Raw genomic sequence first — 20,400 nt, 5'->3', positions numbered from 1 at the left:
GTTTTATTTATACATATTCACAAGTAGCCAGTATGCATGATATGCTATTTTATTAAGAGAAAAAGATTATTATATGTAACAATAAATACGCTAATAATATTAATGTATAATGTAAATATTATTTAATATTTATTTAGCCATACATTTCTTTTTCTAATTAATGAGGATGGTCTTTTTTGTGTAATTAACTTAATTTTTAAGTAATTTACTTGTATCATTAGATATGAATGAAATGATGCATTCAAATAACATTAGACATTAGATTTGATGTTGCTCCGCTCGAGCGCCTATGACATCACAAAGAATTCGAAGAGTTCAGTGACTGTGTTTCATGTATAAAGGAGTGAAAGTTCTGATATGACTTTTGTAGGTGGTTTGGAGAGAATTAGCGAGCACTGTATTTTTATTATCATGGGTCAGCGAGTTTCTCGTGCGAAGAAAGCGACAGGTAGCGAGTGTGTGTACAACTCACATCCACGTACACCACTGCAAACCACCGCCGACGCGCCAAATCCTCATCAGCTTGATGAGAGGCGCGCTAGTATTGCTGAGGTAGATGGAGGAGGAAGGGAGGAGAGAGAGGAGAAGAGGGTGAGGAAGAAAAGGAGGTTTTGGAGGAGGCTGTTCTGCTTCCATTTCTCTCGTTCAAGAGCTGGAAAGGGTGAGAAAGCTCGGCGTGAAAAAGTGGAGCAGAGCGAGAATCAGGAGCAGGAGGCTGAGGCGGGACCTTCTAGGAGGTCAACTGATGGTAAATCACATCACCTTTTTGTATATTGGAGCTCTGTACACCAGAAAATCACTTCATCAATACACCTTAGGAGAACTTTAGAACAATGAATAATTAAAACAAATAAATAAATAAATAAATATTAGCATAGTTTATAGCTTTAATCTTCTTATTGTCTCTGTAATGTTTTGATATGGTATTGAAGTCTTTCTGTTTTGGGTTTTACAATACTAATTTTGTATTTTGTTGAACTTTTTCAATTTATTCACACTTTAACCTTTGATTAAATTCCACTCTTTAGATCAGATTTCTCTAGAGCACATCACATGTACTGTAGAGGACTGTGATCATCAGGAGCCTCCTAGCAGCAGCCCTGATGCCCTCGAATCTTCTGAGGAGCAGAAGATGCAGGAGCTCCTTCAACCTCGTGTCCAAGACAGTCCAGTTATTCTGTCTGAAGGTGAGATTCAGTCCCCTCAAACAGAACAACAGGACGATGATGTGAGCATGAGCATCGAGGGTGAGTTTGTCATAACCCAAAACATACACACATTTTTATGGCTACTTAGTACAGATTAAATTTTTTTAGAGCTAAGTTACATATAAGGAAATTTTATGTTTTAGGTGATGTAACGGTAACATTAAGCTTAGCTTTTTACAGTATTTAATCATCTTTGTTTCCATTTCCCTTAATAATCCAGCAGGGTGACATATTGATTTTTTTGAAGTACAAATATTACATAGAGTCACCATTGAAACTACTTGTATAATAATTATATTGTTTAGACTGAGAATAGTATGTAACACTGCAGAAACATCTGCAACTGCTTTAAATTGTATCTCAACTACAGTATCTCTTTTAATAGAAATCTGCTCAAAGTACGACATCGGCAATAAACTAGGGGAAGGAGGATTTGGTGCCGTTTATGCCGGAGTTCGGTTCACGGACAACCTTCCGGTATGTTTATATATATAAAAATATATGTGTGTGATAAATGTAATATGTGTGTGTGTATTAAAATTTTTTGGAGAAACCCAAAATAGTATAAGATATAGTCCTATGTTTTGTTTAATATACATGATTTAGAAAACTTGAACTGTTTAAACTATCAGAATGATCAATCATGCTCATTACAACATGGTTGTAAATTCATGATTGGTTCTTACATTCACAGAACTTTACAGTACATGTCTGTTGAGTATTAATGACTTGAGTGATATGACATGTCAATTCTTTGTTTTGTTGATCAGGTTGCTCTGAAACTTGCTCGAAAACCGGAAGCCATGGAATATATCAACATTGTAAGTACGCTGAGCTTTCTATGTTGATGTTTATATTCAATTGTATATCAATGTTAATTATAGACTTCAACTTATTTTCACTAGAAAAACATTGACAACATTTTGTCCAAGACTGGCTTAAATCTTGATTTAGGAAATCACCTCCATCTAACCATCGTGAATAATTGTCTTTCTTCTAGCCTGATTATCCTAAACCTGTTCCCCTGGAAATCGGACTGACAGTCCTTGCCAATAAGGGCCCCAGCACACCCCACATCATTAAGTTGGTGGACTGGCAGGACCTCCCCAACCATTATATCATGGTCCTGCAGCGGCCCTCGCCCTGTGTCAATCTCTTTGAATTTTTGCAAAGCTGTGGGGGCATCTTCAAAGAAGAGATTGCACGCCATGTGATGCGGCAGGTGGTTGAGGCTGCAAACAGCTGCTGCATCCGAGGTGTTTTCCACAGAGACATAAAAGAGGAGAACATATTAGTGAACACGGACACACTGGACGTGACGCTCATTGATTTTGGCTGCGGGGACCTGCTGTATGAAACGGCTTACCACACCTTTAGTGGTATGTTTTTATAGCTGTTATTTGGGACTTAAACTGTAGTGACGAGTTACGTCATGTCATATCCTAAACAGGCTGATGAATGAACATGACACAGTATTGAGTACATTTAAAAATCTATGATAGTATTTCAGACTTAGAAATCTCTTTCCTCCAGGCACATTGCAGTACTGCCCCCCCGAATATTTCAAGACGGGCAAGTACTACGGGCGACCAGCAACCGTGTTTTCACTGGGGGTACTTTTGTACTCAATGGTGTGCGGTTATTTCCCGGACCAGAGCGATCAGGACAAGCTCAAGGACTGGCTGTGGTATCTGCCGAGCTTGACAAAAGGTGAGTTGTACTGCCTCGAATAATATAATCAAAGAGAGCAGGTGTAAAAGAAGTTTAAGGTAATAGTCAAACGTCTCTCCTGTCTTTCCACACAGAATGCAGCCATTTGATTAATGCCTGTCTGCATCCTGAGCCTGAGGAGAGGATACATCTTGACAGGCTCCTTCTCCATGACTGGTTTAAGGTACCTAAGATCTTTAAAAAAGATTTTGTAAAAAGTATATGTAATTGTGATGTATTTAGATGATTTTGTTTGTTTTTGTTTTAGATCAGCCCATAGGTCATGGAGGCAAGAGCAGCCAGGAAGTGCTCTTCTGTAGTCGGCTTAGCGTCTGGCGGGCCGACACGAGTGGCCTCTCCATCCCTCCAGTCCTTTGCGTCTTGCGAGGCTGGTGAGCCCTGGTAGCGTCTGGCGCCGGGGCTCAAGGCAGCAGTATTTGCGTCTTGCGGTATTGCTGCCTAGGGATGGATGTGTAAATATTTTTTGAAGTTCGTTTGTTTGCCACTTTTTTTTTTGTTGATTATTTTGCTCCCTATCATGCACACCCCAGTGTCCAAGGCCTTCCCACTCCATTTCCATCTTGCTCCTGCTCCAGTCCCAGTGCTCCCCAGAGGGTCCTGTCATGGTTCACCAGGTCCTAGAGCTCACAGACACCCCACAGGGTCCCAGAGCTTCTTGTCATGGCGACTCCAGTCGGTCAGTTGACAGGATCTTAGAGGTCCCTGGATGCTCCAGAGGTACCTGTTGCTGCTGCCCCGCTCCCTCCACAGAAATCCAGAGATGTTCCACAGACCTCACGCTCACTGCTGCCACAGAGGCTTCATGGACGACAGGGAATTTGGGTTTCTGTCGTGACCCAGAGCTGCTCAGTTCCAGAGCAGTAGCAGAGCTGTTTGTCATAGATGCCCAGAGATTCCTGCTCCAGTTCCTGCCCCAGAATGACTATAAGAACTCCAGAAGGAAACATCACCACACATTCAAAAATAAATTGTGGCATTAAATGTTTTGTTTGTTTCATATTTCAGTGAAATTCAGTGAAACACAATGATGCAAAATATTATTAATAATTATTAATTTGTTCTTAATATGTCATTAATAGTATGACACAAAAGAACAGACAAAAGTTTGAGTTCTTTTTTATTTTTATATCAAATTTTTTATTACTCACTTTCATTACTGGTGTTCAATGAAAAAATCATTCTGGTACTGGTACACATTGCAGACCAATACTATATCACTTCAATTTTTTACCGCATTTCTGGAATAACCCAATATATGTAAAGATGGTTCTTGTTTTCACAGGACAAGAAAGCTTTCATGCCTGAACAATGAGACAGAGTCAGGTAAAGTACAACTTCCTATTAAATCACATAACATATACATATACATTACACACATGATGTAGCAAAAACTGAACGCGCTACACTTTTGCTGTAAGAAAAACATACATTAGTTTAAAAAACTTTTCAAAACCAATTTCAGATTTGATTTCAGATATGACATTTAATATGAAGTAAAGCATTATCATTTGACATTAGAGAGAGCTGCTCACTGTAATTGTTTTTATGATGAACTTTAACTGCTATAAATATGTTGAATATTAAAAAAAAGTTTATACATATGGTTTACAGTTAATATGTGGATTCTTTTTTAATTCAACAAAAGTAGTTTTAACAGACATTTTGTCAGATAGCAAGGTTGACATTGTACACTTTTTAAAGCCCGGGAAATGATGTGCATATGTCCAAATATTAACTATATTTCATTGATCAAACTTAGCATTGAATTCTTATTAATTGATCAAAGTTAGTAAATACATTCCAAATATATGCAAAGACATATTTGGTCAGTATTGCAAGTTTTTTATTCACATATTCTTTCACAAACAGTATGTGGTGCAGTTGTGGCAAGATGGGAACCTGTTCAGATCTCTTTTAGATCTTCTATGGTGGGCTTTTACATACAGGATCATCATTAGATTATTAGGGTGTGCGATGTACATGATCAACTCTTTTACAAGGTCGTTGGTTAGATAATGTACCATTATGTAGGCAAATATATCTTATTCCTGCAAAAAACAAACATTACTATGTCTTGCTAATATGTTAATTGTTTTTATATTTTTTTCTGCCTTCTTGGCCTGGTCACTCTTGTATTGACTTTATTTACTAAACTGATGCTGAAACTTCTGTTAATGGAAGATGTCTCATCAATAACACTCAAGCGTTTCCTCTCAACTTCATGAATGTGAACATAAATGGCACATCACTAAATAACTGTGTGCATATACAGGTTTAAAAAGACAGTTCAACCTGGTGTAATAAGTCCACACTGTTTGCATTGTACAGAAAAAAATAAAAAAGTAATACATGAGTAATACTTTTTTCCCCCCCTAATAACCCACCAGCAAAAGTGAGTCTTCTAAATATGTTAAAAATTACTTTAAAAAAAAAAAAAAAAAATTGTATGATTTAAAAATTTTAATTTAATTGAATTTTACAAATAGAAATAACTGAAGTAATGACAAACCTATTAAACATATACTATAAAAGTATAAATGCTGCAGCAGAGATCAGGCTTATGAGGAGAAAGACAGTGAGAGCCCAAACACCTGGACCTGCTGCACCCAAACGAGAACCTGCAGGAGACACCAGCTTCTGTCATCAGCAGAGAATTATCAAAACTGATGCTTACTTTTTTTTATTCATTTCATCTAAACTTTTGCTAAGCTTTCTATCATTAGTGCCTGCAATGCCACAGGAATTAAAGGCACAGTTTAAGCTTAGTGAGAGAATTTTCATTTTTGGGTTCCTCTTAATCATCACCTGACTCACATGATTATTTATAAACTCACAGTAAGGCTGTGTAAAGAGAGAGAGAGACAGACATTTTCATACAGTATAACGAATAAAAAAATGTGCTCTGAAGTCCATCAAATAACAAAGGACTATTTTAAGACTAGGAAAACAGAACAGCAACCATTCCAAAATCAGTTTAACCACGAAAAAAAAAAAATTCTGTCATTTACTTGCCCTCACGTCATTGCAACCACATATGCTGTTATTCCTGGGTATTTTAACACCATAAAGTGATAAGATTGTGCTTCACATTCAATATTGTATGGCTTCAGAAGATTGGCACGTTGCCATATGTATGCTTTTAGCACAGTAGCTTGACAGGGGTGCATAGTCACTATTGTTGGATTGAAAAACATAACGAGTATGAATAACATGAAGAATTGTCAAATATCCTCTAACTGATGTTAGGCAATTACACTGCCGTTCAAAAGTTTGGGATCGGTAAGATTTTTAATGTTTTTAAAAGAATTCTCTTATGCTCACCAAGGCTTTGCATTTATTTAATTAAAAATACAAAAACAAGATGCTCACTCTCTGGTTCACTTAAAACTTTTCACAAGACCTGCGATCCCTTCTTAAATTACATTAAGGGTTTACCTTGCACACCTGTAACTCGCAGTGATACATAATTTTCATTCATCAGAAGGATCTTTTTAGAAGGAACTTTAAGAATTTTTTTATTTTTTTATTTATTTTGTATGTGTGTATATGTATGTGTATATGTGTATGTATATATATATGTGTGTGTGTATGTATGTGTGTGTATATATATATTATATATATATATATATATATATATATATATATATATATAATATGTATATTTATGTATAATTTCATACATATTTACTTATTTCTTTTTATTTATTTATTTTTGACATTGATTTTGGGGAGGGGATCATGTAAGGGATTAATAATGGACAACATTTTATTATTTACTGTTTTTATGATGCCCTATTCTGTACTGTCCCTAAAAACCAATAAAAAAGATTGGGAATAAAAATACAAAAACAACAACAACAACAAACTACAACAGTAATATTGTGCAAAATTATTACAATTTATATTAACTGTTTTATATTTTAATTTTTTTTACATTTTGGGGCAGTCGTGGCCTAATGGTTAAGAGAGTCAGACTGGTAACCCGAAGGTTTAGGGTTCGATTATCATTACCGGCAAGAAATGACTGAGGCTCCCGGGCGCCACAGAAAAATGGCTGCCTACTGCCCCTGGTGTGTGTGTGTGTTTGTGTGTGTGTGTTCACAACTCACTACTCCTAATGTGTGTGCACTAACTTGGATGGGCTAAATGCAGAAGACTAATTCTGAGTATGGGTTACCATACTTGGCCTTCACATTTCACTTTCACTTTTCACTTTTCACTTAAAATGTAATTTAATCCTGTGATGCAACGCTGGATTTTCAGCATCATTACTCCAGTCTTCAGTGTCACATGATTCTTCAGAAATCATTCTAATATGCTGATTTGATGCTCAAGAAATATTTATTATTATTATCAGTGTTGAAAGTTCAAAAGAATTTATTTTTTATTAAAGTATTTATTTGAAATAGAATATTTTGTAACATTATAAATGTCTTTACTGTCACTTTTGATCAATTTAATGCATTCTTGCTGAATAAAAGTATTAATTTCTTTAATTTCTTTCCAAAAAAAAAAAAAAAAAATCTTACTCACCCCAAACTTTTGAACGGTAGAGTATAATGTTACAAAAGCTTTCAATTTCAGATAAATGCTGTTCTTTTGAACTTTCTATTCATCAAATAATCCTGAAAACTGTTTTCAACACTTATAATAATAATAAATGTTTCTTGAGTAGCAAATCAGCATATCAGAATGATTTCTGAAGGATCATGTGACACTGAAGACTGGAGTAATGATGCTGAAAATTCAGCTTAACCATCACAGGAATAAATTACATTTTTAAAATATATTCAAATTTTTACATTTTTTAAATTTAAAAAATACTTCACAATATTACTGTTTTTTTTTGTTTTGTTTGTTTTTTTAATCAAATAAATGCAGCCTTGGTGATCAGAAGAGACTTCCTTTAAAAACATTAAAAATATTACCGATCCCAAACTTTTGAAAGCCAGTGTAGATTTATTTAAAGTATATTTAGTAAAAAGAAGCTCAAGGAGGAACAGGTTTCAACTGTTAGATGAACGGCATCATTTACATTTAGCCTATGCATTTGGTAGGATTTCTACTAAATCTCACTTTCCTCGATCAAATGTTTACAGGGCTCTAAAAATGTCCTGGTGAGATTAATTCGGGTTTATGGTAGGCCTATGACATTAAAATAACCCTATTTTGTTTTGCTGTAGAGGAATCAGTGTTACTTTCTAAAGGGTTTTGTATAGTGGGTGGACCTCGGACCCTGGGGTCTGGGAACATGGGAACATGCTCCCCCGGAAGAAAATATTGCACATTTTAAAGTTAAATGCATCAATCTGAAATTAAGCGAAATTAAGAGCTCTGACCCCTTTTCAGTGACCAAATGAATCACAATAAAAATTGTCACACTGAAACTGTTTTTAGTTGTGATAGTGTCTCATTTCATTCACACTGGTATTTCTAGGAAACCAAACTATTTGACTAGGCTATAATAATAATGATCTCTAAAAGACAGAAATATATTAATAGTGTGCTGCAATGTAAATTAGAAAAGTTATGTTTATGCTTTTATTGTGGCGGAAAACTGCAGGCAGACTTTACTTTTCTGTGACAACAACAGGAAAGGTTACATTTTGCATTTTGTTCAACAATTCGGGTTGTCAGTTTATCTGCAATTTCCGTGTAGTGACTGGTCACAACAGATTGCTGTAGGTTTGTTGACGGCTAACCTAGTCACGCCTCCAGTGTTCACGACACAGAGAGGAGGAGGAATTTCCTCGACGTTATCCACAACAAAATGGCGAGGATTTTGTATTAATGATGTTCTTTTAGCATTTCATTCATCTCTATAGATTTTACACTTTTATTTTTCATAACTAGCCTAAATCCGGTTACTTGTTAATTGTTACAGCCTTTGTATTCGGTCACTTTAAACACAGGCTTCTAAGGAAGCCTAAATAAACACAGGCTTATGTTGGTCTTGTACGGAGATGAAAAGCCTGCAGATTTGTATAAGTAAGTATTTATATTATTATTATTATTATTATTATTATATAAATAATAATAATTTATATTATATTTTTTAACCCGCGTGAACTCCCCTTTTTCCACCGAAGTGAGCGAAACTAAAATTGCCTTTAACTTGTTGAGAGTCCGAAGACTGTTCAAAGTTCAGCTCCGAGGGTTTAACCTTTCCCTCACATTAAATTATGCTTTGTCACTTGTTCTGCAGCGGGATTCGTAACGTTACCAGTAAAGTCGTCAGAGATTCAAATACGTTGGAGCAGATGCTCTTATTTTACCAGGCTGAGGAGGAGATCGAGTGGAAGGAGAACTGTCGGGGTATAAAAACCTAGAGCTGAGATCTAATAAAGTGATTTGGACGATGGAACCTGCAGCGAAGCAGAAAGTGATTTACGTGACCTACCTCATCGCAGCTCTGGACATCACCTGGCTCTTCCTCCAGTTCTCCATAACACCGGTTCGTCTTGCTTTTTCAGAATCATGCTAAATGAAACCACTTTGAGTCAATCTTTAGCTGAACTCTGGAATGTATATCTGCAGTTTTGTGTTTGTGCGCGCTGTGTTCTTTTATTTAACGTTAGAGATATTTTTATATGTCATTCCAGCAAATAAAATGTAAGACTTGTGTTAAATCATGTGAACTAATTGTTTTTACACTTACATTTTGTATGCCTATGTATTTTTTATATAATTTATATTATAAACTATCATATACATAAAATATATATAATTTAAATTATTAAAATGGAGTTTGTATTGGTACCTTTTTAAATTGAATACACTATTTTTTAAACACTACAACAATATTAAATTATATATACATTTTTATATAGGCTATGTATATTTGTACATAGCATAATTTAAATGATTAATTTTTTATATAATTTCTATAATATGCATTATATATTTTTATATGCACTTATTTATTATTCACCTGCATTATGTCCTTGTGGTATTCTTAATTTCTTCAGTCGCTTTGGATAAAAGCTGCTGCTAAATGACTAAATGTAAATGCATCATAAATGCTGTATAGCAGATTAAAGCTGGCCCGTGATGTTTGGCCGATTCTAGTCTAATCCAGGCTCTTTCAGCTATTCAGACAGAAAGAAAGGAGTTATAACAGATGGGTTGCATTGCATGTTCAGTTTTGTCTTCTGTGTGAAACAGTATTTGGCGAAAAGGCTTGGGTTCGACACTATTTGGTTCGGGTATCTTCAGACCACAGTTGGAGTGATTCAGCTGCTTGGAGGCCCTATTTATGGAAGGTAAGAAGAAATCAGATCTGTGTTGTGTGTATGGTAGTATATGGTGTTGATAAATACATTTTTGTAATTATGTGTGCATAATGAAAATATCTCATTATTTAACGTCTATCTTTAGTTATAGGAATATAGTTGCTTTAGTTTATTGTATACAGTAGTGATTTCTTTTATTTGCATTCTTGGATGTGATGTGTGTCATGTCCTTGTGTCTGTTCTCAGGTTTGCAGATGTGTTTGGAGCACGCACAGCTCTCTCTGTGTCTTGCTTGGCGTCAGTGGTTTATTTCCTACTATTGACTGTGGCAGACAGCACTTTTATGCTGTTTGTGCACAAACTACCTGCTGTTTTCATGCATGGACTGCCAGGTAACACGTGCTCATGCGCTCTTACACACACACGTAACTCAAACACACACTGTAAACAGGTACATGAGTACATTTGTATCTGTGTGTAGGCGCTCAAATGGTGGTAGCAGATCTGTCAGAGAATGATAAGCGAGCAGATGCTCTTGGGAAACTTGGCCTCTGCTTTGGCATTGGCATGATCGCAGGATCAACACTGGGTGGGACACTCAGCACACGCTTTGGGTAAGACACACTACACCACCTACACTACCATTATAAAGTTTTGGGTCGGTCAATTTTTTAAAGGTTTTGAAAGAAGTCTCCTATGATCACCATTGCTGCATTTATTCGATCAAAAATACAATTTTGAAGAACTGTATTTTAATATATTTTAAAATGTAATTTATTCTTGTGTTGGCAAAGCTGAATTTCAGCAGCCATTACATGTCTTCGGTGTCACATGATCCTTCAGAAATCATTCCCATATGCTGATTTGGTCAAGAAACTCAAAAAACATTTATAATCATTATCAATGCTGGAAACAGTTGTGCTTCTTAGTATTTTTTTTTTTGGAAACTGTGATACATTTTCTTAGGATTCTTTGATGTATGGAAAGTTTATTTGATTTATTTGAAAAAAAACAAAACAAAGACTATGCTGTCACTTTTGACCAGTTTAATGCATCGTTGCTGAATGAACATATTAATTTTTTTTTTTTTTAAATCAAGTAGTATATCAAGTATATAAATGCTAGCCAACATCTCTTAAAATTCAGCACACCTTCTCAAATGACGTTTTTTGTTAATATGTAAGTTCTCCCTGATACTTGTGTGCTTTTTGTCCAATAGTACAAAACGTTACCATTTGTACTTTGGAAAAACTGCATTCTAAGAAAATCAAATTATGTTGTCTCTTACATAAAGATAAGATGAAGGCAGCACTGACAAAGTACAACACAATTTAAATACCAGTGATTTTGCTTTTTGTGTGTTTTGCAGGGAAAAGTTTGCAGCATCTTTTGCGGCTGTCGGGAGTTTTGTTTCTTTGCTGTTGGTGTTGAACTTCATCCCTAAACAGACCAAAATACACACTGTGCCAGAGAGTGACAGTATGACATAAACAGACAAACACACAAGACTCACCTAGACACAGAAGAAATACTCTTGCTGTATGCTTTAGTAAATTAATTCTATTTAAATCTTGTATATTAATACTTTTGTCTGTGTTTAGAGAAGGGATCATCAAAGTCTGTGTTTAATCTGGGGGAGATCACTAGACTGATGAAGTTTCCAGGTGTTGCAAAGACATTTACAGTGAAGATTATGTCTGGATTGCCATCAGGTGAACACATATATTAACTGTTCCTGTTTGTGACTTTAAACTTATTGAAACACAGTGGAAACATACTTACATGAAATGAAAATTCACCATCTTCTCCAGTCATTTAGTCCACTTAAGCCCCCACCCTTTCTTGCAATCTAGTACAAGCTTGCTTTCAGATCTTCTTCCATCCAATCAACAACCGATGGGTAGAACTAAGTCCCTGCCCTATAGTTTTTTTTTTCTTTTTTGATAATCTGTTTTGCTCAATGTATGTCACAATGCAGACGGTCCATCATTTTCTTGTGTTTTATATATTTATATATTTCTGTTTCTTTTGTGCTTCAGGTATATTTCAAGTAATGTTCTCCATCATTGCCATGAATTTCTTCCAACTGAAGGCAGAGCAGAATGGCTATCTGATGGCTTACTTTGGCATAGTTCAAATGGTATAAGCACATGCACACTTTAACTCAATCATATGCCATATAAATAATTTTGGATTAAAGCACTGCTGTGCTGAGGTGGTTTTCTTTGGTAATAAGTGACACTGGTCTCTTACTGTTAAAGGTTATCCAAGGTGCTGTAATTGGGCGTCTTACATCTAGATTTACAGAGTACTCTTTACTGCTGCTGTCTGTTGGGATAAGCAGTGTAGTGGGCCTTGCACAGGTAAACTGATATTGCAAAATCACCCATTTTTAGTTGGTATTTTTAGTTAGTTGCATAACAGCTGTGTCCATTAACTATGAAACAAATTGGTGATGTGTGTATCTCCTTTAAGAATGTATGTTTAATATATGTGTTTTTTGTGTTTTTCAGGCTATGATGACCAATGTGTTTCAGTTTTGTTTAATCGTGATACCGATGATGTTTTCTCTAAGTGTCTTCAATGTCATCACAGATAGCATGTTGACCAAGAGTGTGTCTCCCTCTGACACAGGTAATCTACGCACTCAACTAGATGCCCTTGTGCATAAGTACATATAAATATACTCAGTGTTTTCATAATTGCAATACATTTGAAAATGACGATAGTTTTTTTTTTAATGAGAATAATAATTATTTTAGTAAAGGTTCAGTAAGCAATTTCTGAGAAACACTCTTGATATTTGAAATTAACCCAAACCAACACCCCTCCCTTCATTGCTCCGCTCACAAAATGCACAGACATGCAGTGCAAGAGTGGATGTCTCTTTATCATAGCTAAAGCAAAGCAAAAAAAAAAATGCTTCATGAAAAATAAAGTGAAAATGACGTACAAAAGACATGAAAGAACAAAAAATAAACATACAGTACACAAGAGTATATACAAGCAAGAGTACACCAGCTCCAGACAAACAGTGACACTCAAAACTATCCTGTTAGCTAACATTACAACAACAGCATATCTTGGTTCTGTGAAACATAGCAAAACCAATGTTACTCGCATATGGAGCAGAAACAACACAACCTCGGTGTATATTTTCAGGCCTTCCCGCTTGGGTCTCTCCAGTAAGGTGGCGCATTGCTGCCACATACATATTATTTTTTCCATTCAATTATGTTGTAATAACGAGATATGTTGTTAAAATGACAACTTTTCTCGTAATAACGAGATGCTATGTTGTTAAAACAACATATTTTACTCGTTAAAATTACATATTTTGTATGTGATGTGTCAAAATATGCCTTTATCTGATCTATAATAAAGAATTTATATAGCCTAGATCAGTGCCTTTATCACACTTCCGCGTTTAAAAAGGACCCCTCATAATTAGCCTATAACAGTGATTAAACCCAAAGTCAGTGTGGGTGGGAGTAATGAACACAATCTAGGCTGTTTTTATTGGCGTATATCCCCATTTGTAAATATGCACTTTTTAAATAATAAAGCACAATTTTATATTTTAGCCTACCTCATTTTATGGAAAATAAGTCACACCTGATTGATGTCAAATGCACTGGGTCAGACTTAGCCTAAGTGTTTGAGAGGAAAACCCCCCAGATAAATCGCATTGGTGTATCAGTCACATTTTATTATTACATTCAAAAATAATGTAAAATACCGGTAAAAACGAAATGTTTATAAACATTAGGCTATAAACATGTATTTTAGGCTATTTCCACAACAAATCCTTTCAATTTAACAGTATTCAATACAAAACAAGAATGAAAATATAAGTATAAAATAAACATACATTATAGTGGCATTCATTACAAACAATATTTATTTTAAAGCCTGAACAAATTTATTTAAAGCAAAACTGAAACTGAAACTGGCGTTGGGCTCCTCTCTCATTCGGCACAAATCCAAATGTTTCTATATTCACACTTGAACGCTAAACTATTATTTATTATGTTGTTAACAATGCTTTGTAATTCACTCGTGTCCCAAAACAGCATTTTTCACCACAAGCACACCACACACTAACAGATTCCATTCACAAACAACAAGAGTCCTGCCTGTGCACACAGGAAATCTCACAAAATTTCTCGCATCAAACCTGACTTTAAAGTAGACAAACACGGCGGACGACAGCAAGAAGAAATGGTGCTTGTAGTGTATGGACTGCTAAAAAAGAAAAATGTTTAGATGAAGTCGTGGAGACGTTGTAAAAATGAACTTTACATGTTACAGCGCGAGGAGGTGAGTCTTCCGTCAGATTGGGTATCGCATTTTTAAAACGCCAGCAGCGTGACTCATCACAATTACTTTTTACCCAGTTGTCCAATCACAGTGGAGGAGGGGCAAATACCACACCGACCAACCGCCACATTCTGCTCGTACAATAGTAAGGCCGTGTGTCCATGTGAGTTTTAGCCAACGGACTCAGAGCAAATAATTTACATTATATTGACATTTTTATATAGAATAGAGAAACAAACTATCTGTGAAATGAGATACTAGTAACACTTCCGCAGATATTCAGTATCAACTGAAAAAAACACTGTGCTGCCGAAGCTCTCTCAAGCGCCCACAGCTAGGTGTTTTCAGCAGAGTGCATGACTTTTTCAGCTGGCTAAAAACACTTTGGTGGACACAGGGCCTAAGAAACAACATTTATGTGACAGATCATGTCAGATTTTGTTGCTGATTTGAAATATGATATTTAATTGTGCGTTCAGCTTTTTTGATATTTCATGATTCCCTGATTAAATCAGATAGGACTTGTTCTTGGATGCCAGAAATAGCTGCCCGGAGGTGTTGCAAATAGTGAACAGTGAACAGACTTTCTTTGAAAGAGACTTTGGTTGTGGTACTTGGTCCGATCCACAGCGTTTCTCAGAAATCCCTTACTGCACCTTTAATTCATACTTTATGCATTTATATTAACAATATATTTTATAAAAATCAGGCTCTTACTATTATAATTAATCATCAACTAGTTAATCATTCAAAAGGAAAAAAATTCAAGCACTTTGTGTGGTGTTTGTGTGGTGTATTCAGGAACCATGCTGGGTCTGTGTGCTTCGGTGCAGTCTCTTTTGCGAACTGTGGGCCCAACTATCGGAGGATTCCTCTATGAGACATACGGTGTACCTTCCTTTGGATACATCCAGTGTGTCGTCAATGCTGCTGTCTTTAGCCTTCTGCTAGCTACTGGAGGGCGCTCACATAGAACATAAACTTAGACTATAAAAATTATGAAAAGGGTTGTTTGTGAGTATTGTGTTTGTGGCCAAATTACAGTGTGAGAGAGGGCAGTTTACAACACACCCATGGGCATTTAACTTACCTCCTCACACACTGGGGAAGAATTTAGTCCCAGTAATTAACCTAGCTGATCTTAGTTTTGTGAATGCTACAGACGTGCAAAATATCTTGTTACTGTCAAATCACACCTCTTTATATCACACGTTAGCTCAGGATAGATTTTATGAAGTTTCATATGTTGAAAAGAAGCTGGCATGTAAATGTTTACTGTAGGCCAGTACAAAGCAATGCAGTATGGTTTTATCTATGTGGTGTTAGACTTGTTTAGACAAATTTCAGATTATACAGTAATTACTCATTATAATGATGTTGCAGTCAGATGTCATGTAAAAGGACAAAATTCAAAATCCACAATCACCTTCAATGTCATTGTATCTGAATCTACTCAAATGTACAGTTGAGCTCAAAAGATTACATACCCCTTGCAGAATCTGCAAATATGTTAATCATTTTACCAAAATAAGAAGGATCATGAAAATTGCATGCTATTTTTTATTTAGTACTGTCCTTAATAAACTATTTCACATAACAGTTGTTTACATAAAGTCCACAAGACAAAAAAATAGCAGAATTTATAAAAATGACCCCATTCAAAAGTTTACATACCCTTGATTCTTAATACTGTGTGTCGTTACCTGGAAGATCCATGACTGTTTTTTTGTTTTGTGATGGTTGTTCATGAGTCCCTTGTTTGTTCTGAGCAGTTAAACTGAACTCTGTTCTTCAGAAAAATCCTCCAGGTCCTACAGATTCTTTGGTTTTCCAGCATCTTTTGCATATTTGAACCCTTTCCAGCAGTGACTGTATGATTCTGAGATCCATCTTTTCACACTGAGGATAACTGAGGGACTCAGATAAAACTATTACAAAAGCTGCAAACATTCACTGATGCTCCAGAAGGAAACACAATGCGTTAAGAGTCAGGGGTGAAAACTTTTGAACAAGAAGTTGATGTGCAAGTTTTTTTTATTTTGTTTAAATAACTTTTTTTTTTATTTAGTTCTGCCCTTTGGAAGCTACAAAAGATACTTACATGTTTCCCAGAAGACAAAAAGTACAATTTATTCTGTTCATCCAATTCAAAAAGTTTACATCCCCGACTCTTAATGCGTCATGTTTCCTTCTGGAGCAGTGAATGTTTGAACCTTGTTTAATACTTGTGTTTGAGTCCCTCAGTTGTCCTCAGTGTGAAAAGATGGATCTCAGAATCATACAGTCACTTCTGAAAAGGGTTCAAATATGCAAAAGATGCTGGAAAACCAAAGAATCTGCAGGACCTGGAGAATTTTTCTGAAGAACAGAGCTCAGTTTAGCTGCTCAGAACAAACAATGAACAACCATCACAAAACAAAAAAACAGTTGTGGATTATCCAGGTAACCACACACAGTTTTAAGAATCAAGGGTATGTAAACTTTTGAACAGGGTCATTTTTATAAATTCAGCAATTTTTTTGTCTTGTGGACTCTATGTAAACAACTGTTATGTGAAATACTTTATTCAGGACAGTACTAAATAAAAAACATGCAATTTTCATGATCCTTCTTATTTTGTTAAAATGATTCACATTTTTCGAGATTCTGCAAGGGGTATGTAAACTTTTGAGCTCAACTGTATTTGCATTAAAATCTGTTCTATTCACTTTGATTGATCTTTCAGCTCTGTTTCTGAGAAAGGCTTCTGTCTGTCCACTCTTTTCCATGTTTCACAAAAATCCAGCTGCAGATTATGTGCACATCACTGCTGGCATATAGATTCAGAACTTTATTCTGAATTTCACTATAGGGTTCAAGATTGTTCTATATTAGGCAGATGTTAAAGGGTTAGTTCACCCAAAAAACAACAATTCAGTCATAATTTACTCACCCTCATGTCGTTCCAAACCCATAAGACCTTTGTTCACGTGAGCAGCACGACGCATGCGTGATGACGCAGGAGCCGGCCAATAATGAGTCGGCGTTCTGACGCAGAACCTGGAAGTGCTGAACGTAAACAACGTATGAGAATGACACAGAAGAGAAGATATTGTTGAATAAAGTCGTTATTTTTGTTTTGTTTTTGCGCACAAAAAGTATTCTTGCTTCATAAAATAAAGGTTGAGCCACTGCAGTCAGGTGGACTATTTTAACGATGTCTTTAGTACCTTTCTGGACCTTGAAAGTGGTGGTTAAATTGCTATGGAGGGACAGAAATCTCTCAGATTTCATTAAAAATATCTTCATTTGTGTTCTAAAGATGAACGAAGTCTTAAGGATTTGGAATGACATAAGGGTGAGTAAATGATGACAGAATTTTTCATTTTTGCATGAACAAACCCTTTAAGCAGAATGCACTGACAGTCTCAGTTACCTTGTGCTTTCATCGCATCTTTTTATTTTCCATATAATGAAAGTGAATGGAGAACTCTCATTCTGCTTACCAAGCAAGGTATTTATACAGATGTGAAAAAACACGAGGATGAGTAAATGATGACAGAATTGTCTTTTTTTATTGTTATTAATTTGAACTATCCTTTTAAAACCTTCAGTGGACCTGTCACAAGAACAAAATGGTTTTTATTGTCAGTGTATCATGAAAAAAAAAAAAAAAAAATCAACAGTTAAGCCTAAACTTTGGCATTTTCTTGCAGCAACAGTAAACAGGCCTCCCGTTCTCTCCCTGAAGTTGTGGTTATGAATTAGTGATGTTCATTAGCATATATTATGCTAATGACGGAGAGCGCGCAACGGGTGTTATCTTCAGCACCTGAGATGAGCGTGGACACACAGGAGAGAGAGAGAGAGAGAGAGAGCGAGGAGCTGCTGCAGACGGGAATATGCGTCGGTAGTGCCCATCGGTGTAGGACTGTGAGGGGAGAATCTCATTCCATTTCAAGTGATTCGCATGAGTCACGAATGGATCCTATTTTAACTCCCGGAAAGAAACTTTTTTTACTCTATTTATTATTCTTTATCCTAATATATCAAGGTAAGTAGCATGACGATGGACTGGTGTGTTCACTTATGCTCTAATATACTGATTATTATTTTAAAGAAAATGAAATTTAGGTAATTTAACTGTATAAAATATTTAGTTTATATAAGTTTATATCATTATTGTAAAGGAACCAGATTTTAACTTGGAGGAAAACACTACCTCTGGCAGTGAAGGGAGAACTGTAATATAATGTTAATGGTCTATATGCCTAAATTCCTTATGTTAATATATCAAAGTGAGTTACATAATGGTCTTAATCATTTTTATAAAAATATAATTTATATTTGTAACATATAATGCATAGTTTACAAACGTTTGATTAAATTGTTTGATACAGAAAAGCGTTACACTGACTGTGAAAAAAAAAATCTAATCATAAACGTTTAAAAGTGTCGCACTTACATGATAATTTGTTTCTTTTTAGCACATATCACGTGGGGCACTGAAAGTCTGAATTTAACACAACAGCATGATTTTGAAAAGTAAGTATTACGATTTAGGCTACATTATTTACATTGTGCCGATTTGCGTGCTGTATGTTTTATTTTCATTCATGTATTTATTGAAACCGAAAAAAAATAAAATAAAAATAATAAAACTTTTGTATTACAATTTTACACCTATTTACATGATAATGGTAAACATTCTGCACATTTTGAGCATCTTAAAACTTAGACATCCGGCCTCGTGACTTAACTCGCGCTAATTTTACGCATGTTTGATGAAATCACCTGAAAGGTCTTCAGGTCTGTAATAGTTGTGAAACAGGCCGTCAAAGCTCAGTCGAAACGCCTGTGAGTCTCTGGCTTTTCTGTCGAACACAAGTGCTGATTAGCTGTGTGTGAGGAACAAACCGCTCCTTGTTCTCTGTGTGTCCCAGCAGCAGCGAAAGCAGCAGGATAATGCTGGAGAAATGGGATCCCGCTTTCCAAACGGAGCAGGTAGGAGAGCTGAAGCGATGCATTGAGAGAGCGCACAGGAAACCTGCGCTAAATGCAGTGCCATGAGGTTAAATGCATAACATTACAGAAAACACGGTGTTTGCAAAATATCTGTTTTCTTGATCTGTGATAGGTAAAAGCGAGTTTGCAAATCGAGGTTGTTAAACAAGCTTATGGTGAGAATCTGATTTAATTAGGATCTAAATTAAAGTGAAATATTACACATTTCAATGCGGTTTAAATTACAAAATATAAAGGAATTTTAAACGTTATAGCTTAATACATATTTCTACACAGTTCCAGCAAAAGCTAAGATTATCGTTTCTCTCCTGGCTCATTGAATTATTTTTTCCATCACTGTTTTTCATTAGCCTACTTTTCACTAATTCCATGTGTTTAATATTTGAAGAAGAAAAGACTAATGCACGAATATGATATCAGGGTTCATTTCTTCTTGTACGACAGTTTGTTCGACTGAAGAGTTAACCATAGCAACCGCACGCTGCTCGAGCAGTCCGAGTCTGACCAAACATTAACACTGCGTCATTATATTTTTATTATAAATTTACATGTAGTCCGACTTAAAACTAGTGATTTTTTGTTTGTTTATTTGTTTTAAAAGTATTATTTGGCATTTGGTTAATCTGGTGCGCCCAAAAATCAGTTGCACAATTATAAAAGAGACAGATTGCGCCCCGAAAAATTCCTTATAATTTTTTTTTTTTTTAAAGAATCTGACCCTCCTGAAATTCATTGTTTAATTCGCACACTGAAAACACATCCCCCAGTGCTGGCTTTGTTGAGCTCTTTGGGACAAAAGTCGTCATTTCGGAGGCAGTAAAGCGGTTTCAGGTGTCCGCTGTGCGCTCAGGATTGGTAAAGCTGGAGCGGCTGCTCCCCAGAGCCGCTATTCACTGAGACACACT

At 35.8% G+C, this 20,400-nt stretch overlaps 3 protein-coding genes across 8 annotated transcripts in view; all 3 read left to right on the top strand.

Annotated features, from left to right (window-relative positions):
- Positions 1-1,489: 1,489 nt before the first annotated feature.
- LOC127516768 (serine/threonine-protein kinase pim-1-like) lies at positions 1,490-3,920 on the top strand. The gene is made up of 6 exons (XM_051901627.1): positions 1,490-1,685; positions 1,979-2,029; positions 2,209-2,587; positions 2,742-2,918; positions 3,014-3,102; positions 3,187-3,920. Exons 2-6 carry the CDS (start codon positions 2,012-2,014, stop codon positions 3,196-3,198), a joined length of 675 nt encoding a protein of 224 aa, XP_051757587.1. The 5' UTR covers positions 1,490-1,685; positions 1,979-2,011; the 3' UTR covers positions 3,199-3,920.
- A 4,737-nt stretch (positions 3,921-8,657) lies between these two features.
- Positions 8,658-15,498, top strand: slc22a18 (solute carrier family 22 member 18). Its single transcript, XM_051901761.1, has 11 exons — positions 8,658-8,927; positions 9,145-9,393; positions 10,104-10,201; positions 10,418-10,563; positions 10,653-10,785; positions 11,541-11,650; positions 11,773-11,883; positions 12,211-12,311; positions 12,433-12,534; positions 12,685-12,805; positions 15,293-15,498. The coding sequence occupies exons 2-11, from the start codon at positions 9,298-9,300 to the stop codon at positions 15,469-15,471; spliced, it is 1,197 nt and encodes a 398-aa protein (XP_051757721.1). The 5' UTR covers positions 8,658-8,927; positions 9,145-9,297; the 3' UTR covers positions 15,472-15,498.
- A 1,561-nt stretch (positions 15,499-17,059) lies between these two features.
- Positions 17,060-20,400, top strand: part of LOC127516824 (otogelin-like) — a 28,554-nt gene continuing 25,213 nt past the window's right edge. Inside the window, exons 1-3 of one of the 6 annotated variants that reach the window (XM_051901750.1) lie at positions 17,060-18,524; positions 18,958-19,015; positions 19,414-19,474. In XM_051901750.1, the coding sequence (XP_051757710.1) occupies positions 18,260-18,524; positions 18,958-19,015; positions 19,414-19,474 (384 nt within the window). In that variant the 5' untranslated portion in view covers positions 17,060-18,259. Of the gene's footprint in view, positions 19,016-19,413; positions 19,475-20,400 lie in introns of all 6 variants that reach the window. The other 5 variants (XM_051901749.1, XM_051901748.1, XM_051901752.1 and 2 more) reach the window with 5 other exon arrangements.

Source organism: Ctenopharyngodon idella, chromosome 7, assembly GCF_019924925.1.
Source record: "Ctenopharyngodon idella isolate HZGC_01 chromosome 7, HZGC01, whole genome shotgun sequence".
NCBI lineage: Eukaryota > Metazoa > Chordata > Actinopteri > Cypriniformes > Xenocyprididae > Ctenopharyngodon > Ctenopharyngodon idella.
This window is presented reverse-complemented; position numbering and strand designations above follow the sequence as displayed.

Bases quoted from the DNA above. Each gene is read 5' to 3' on its own strand.
- LOC127516768 (XM_051901627.1), top strand. The intron at 2,588-2,741 runs GTATGTTTTTAT...TCTTTCCTCCAG, and splicing joins GGCTTACCACACCTTTAGTG to GCACATTGCAGTACTGCCCC. The intron at 2,919-3,013 runs GTGAGTTGTACT...CTTTCCACACAG, and splicing joins TCTGCCGAGCTTGACAAAAG to AATGCAGCCATTTGATTAAT.
- slc22a18 (XM_051901761.1), top strand. From the start codon at position 9,298: ATGGAACCTGCAGCGAAGCAGAAAGTGATTTACGTGACCTACCTCATC. The intron at 11,884-12,210 runs GTGAACACATAT...TTTGTGCTTCAG, and splicing joins TATGTCTGGATTGCCATCAG to GTATATTTCAAGTAATGTTC. The intron at 12,806-15,292 runs GTAATCTACGCA...TGGTGTATTCAG, and splicing joins TGTGTCTCCCTCTGACACAG to GAACCATGCTGGGTCTGTGT.